The following is a 3,522-nucleotide window of genomic DNA, read 5'->3' on the forward strand; positions in this document are numbered from 1 at the left end:
GCTTCTAATATATGTGGCTTACTGGAAGTACTGTGCTGAGTCAGCTCCACCAGTCCAGAGTGTTAAGGTTTCTTTCTTTTGCAAGAGATGAGGTTGAGGTACTGCATGTGTAGAGTAGCATGACCACCACCCTGATCTAGTTCTCCGTAACTTTCTATTTGGTTTGTTTTTTGAGGAAAATACAGTTATGTTATGCATTTTGCCCCTCAGGGGCCACAAGATCTTTTGTCTGGGCCTAAGCTTTAGATTTTGTCTAGGGTTGGGCCTAAGCTTTAGATTATATCCTTGACTTTTTGTTTACGTCTCATAGATATGCAATTGGGAGTCCTTATGTTTTCCTCCGGGCTGGGTTTGTAGCTCCTATGGGTTTACTGTGTTCTTGATTGATGAAAAAGGGAATATTGGTACTTGATATTAGTCACGTGACTATACCATTTTATATTTTGATGTGATTTATAATGTAGGATTCATTGCTATTGTTGTGAGTTTAAAAATCATTAAAAAAATATAGCTTTTATTTGATAGTTTTAGCATTTATGCTTTTTCTATTCATAAAAACTTCTTGAAGTTTGGGTACATATCTCTATGCCTTTCCTCTTGCCATATTAGAAAATGGCACTGGGTTGTAGGCATTAAAATTGTGCTCCGAGATAAAGAATTCATAGACATTTATGACATCCATGTTTCAGTTTTCGTTCTTTCCTTTTATTTCCTTCTTTTGATCTGCATTACTTGAAATTTCCTTCACAAGAGTTTATAAAGATTGGTTCCAGACTGATGGCTTGTTTTGTGTTTTCCAGGGACACAAGACTGAAGTTGATGGAGCCCAGGCCTGCAGCCCACATGGAGCGCCTGGCATCATAACTGTTCTGGCTTAGGGAACCACAAAGAAACCAGAGGGGGATGAATCCAAGAAGAAATGATCTTTAAAGGAGTCAGGAAGCATGATTCATGAGTTTAAAACAAACATTTAAAAAACAGTAAACTTATAATTTTCAGGTTTTCACAAAGTAAATATTCAAATTATATGTGGCTGTAGGCCGTGCACTGTGATCAACAATTTAATAATACAGACTGGAGTATGTTGTTAGTGTGCTATCAGGAGGAAAAAGGAAAAAGGATTTTCTATCACAAGACAAAAATTTAATAAATTTTTACTTGTCCTTGTTGACTTTTAAAATGTTAGCAAGAGATATTCATAGATGGGATTAGTTGAAAAAATTAAGCAGTTTTGAGAGAGAATGCTTGGATTTGGCTGCATGCATCTGAAAATTTGGAGAAAATTTGTTGGTTATTCTATGCTTCAGTTTTAAGTTTAATGGAAGGCAAGGTTTGCTATGGACCTCCCACTTTTTCAGAAACAAAGTGAAGTAAGGGTGAAGATGTTTCAAGTCTAACCTTATCAACACTGCTCTTTCACAACAAACCCAGTTTAAATAGAGATATTTAGAAGATTTAATAAGCTTATCATGCCTTGTGCTTGCTGTAACCTGAAGGGAGAGTTGTGCATGTCAGATGTCACCAAATCCTAAGGGGTATTGTGGACATCAAACCCCGGGCATTGACAGTACAGTAGTGTTCTCATTGACAAAGAAGGAATCTCAGGCCCGTCAAGGAGAATCCAAATCCTTATCCATTGTTCCTTTTATGTACCAAAGAATTCTAGTTCATCTAGGAATCTATACCAAAGCAAAGAATGAGCTGCTCACATGATGAGGTAACAGCAAGCATGGGCATGCAGTAGATTAGGAGAAAATATTTTTTGAGTCTATGATAAGCCAGATACAAGATGTGCTTCTGTAGTAAGTCCTGGCAAGCATTTGGGAGTGCTGATGATAATGGAGCTTTTCACTTTAACATGAAAACAAGGTGCTCATATCATATTTACTGCTGCACCTTGAATTTTTATGTTTACCAGTGTTTGAAATGTATAGTTTTAATTTGCATATCATCCTAAAAAATATCTTTGGTGTGTCAGTTGATATGGAGCTATGTTTATTGATAGCAATAAACCTTTAATTATTGAAATAATGTATAACATGTGATTGTGTGCCACTTCTGATGGCAGCTGATTGGTTTAAATGGCAGTGTGTGGCAAAGATGCCACTGTAAGGTTAGCAGTCCCATAGAATGACTGTGGCACACCCTCATGTTGTTATTTGTATATAGTAATACACTATTCTGCTACAGTGTTAGAAAATATTGATTGTCCATATTTTTTGCCTCTATATTCCGTTCCAATACCCCAGTCTTGGTTGTTGATGTTGAAACCATAATATGTATGAAGTACATACCAGCCAGAAGAGGCTGACTGTTTGACCAGGACTTGCCCTGCTAGACTAAGTCTAAAATTAAGAACAGGTACATATCATTTTAACATTGGAAATATCCTGTTTACAATATTGTTCTTTATTAGATGCCTGTATGAAACTTTACAGACAATGTTATGTTGTACCGTAATACCTGAGGCGAAGCTTGTGGTGTGTGAAGATTCTTGATGTTATTGTAGGGCAAGTCCATATTACTGTCTCAGTTGCTGAATGTGGTATATAATATACATATCTGTTTTGTCATATTGTAGTATGTATTCAGTGTTTGTTAGGAGGCATACACGTTTCTCATTAACTTTACCATAATTGAGTTTGTGATGTCCTATTACAGGATTTTGAATTTTAAAAAATAATTAGGATGGGTGTTAAGCTTTAAGTGATGAACCTGTGTGCCCCCGTATGTAGGCCAGGGCACACCAAACAACAAGCTGTTGCTTTTTCATGCCCCGTGTCCTGTCTGCTGAATGAACCCCAGTGGTTATATACCCTCAAGCTTTGTGGGTTATTTTTCAAGTCTGAACTGAGGAGATGCAGAAAAGGTATTGGTATGACCACTGCAGAAACAAGTAGCCTGTCCAGGAGTCTGTCATACTCATAACATCACTTGTTACGCATTCGATCATAATAGTTTTAAAACATAGCAAGAAGAGTCTGCCATTCTCAAAATTACAAAGATGCAATTTCTTGTTAAATTTCTGTTCCCTGGGCAGGCACTTCTTTTTGGCAGAAGACAGGAGGTCTCTGCTCAAGGTTGTAAAACTAAAAACATAAAAAAAAGAAAAAGAAAAAAAAAACTAAAAAACTTTTAAAAAACTAAAAAAAAAAAAAAGATAAAAATAAAAACTACGAGTAAGGCAGCCCTGACTCTTGTGCTCAGTACCCACTGTGATCTTACAGGTAACTTGGTGTCCTTCTGCTGCCTTGTGAGGAAATGCCCACCTTCTGCACATAACTATGTACATGGTCCCCAGCTTAGACTTGAAACTCACAGCTTGATACTTCTCCGTCCATTTTGAAAACTGTAGCTGTTATGAGCTCAACAGGTGATGTTCTTTTAGTACATATCAGTAGGCAAGTAGATTTCAGGTGAGAAGGCGTTACAATGATGTCTATAGCGAGATGAAACATTTCAGTGGTGTATATGATTAGGACCCTTTATGCTGTAGTTATCTCTTGCTGTGTGGTATATACA

The 3,522-nt window shown here is 37.0% G+C and overlaps 1 protein-coding gene across 1 annotated transcript in view; it reads left to right on the plus strand.

Moving 5' to 3' along the window:
• LOC119592685 (SH3 and multiple ankyrin repeat domains protein 1-like) overlaps positions 1-3,159 on the plus strand; it is a gene marked incomplete at its 5' end in the record, with an annotated part of 15,810 nt that extends 12,651 nt beyond the window's left edge. The window contains 1 exon segment of the mRNA XM_037941601.1: positions 801-3,159. Coding sequence (XP_037797529.1) covers positions 801-864 — 64 coding nt within the window.
• Between the last annotated feature and the right edge of the window lie 363 nt (positions 3,160-3,522).

The sequence above is a fragment of the Penaeus monodon genome, chromosome 30 (genome assembly GCF_015228065.2).
Source record: "Penaeus monodon isolate SGIC_2016 chromosome 30, NSTDA_Pmon_1, whole genome shotgun sequence".
Lineage (NCBI taxonomy): Eukaryota > Metazoa > Arthropoda > Malacostraca > Decapoda > Penaeidae > Penaeus > Penaeus monodon.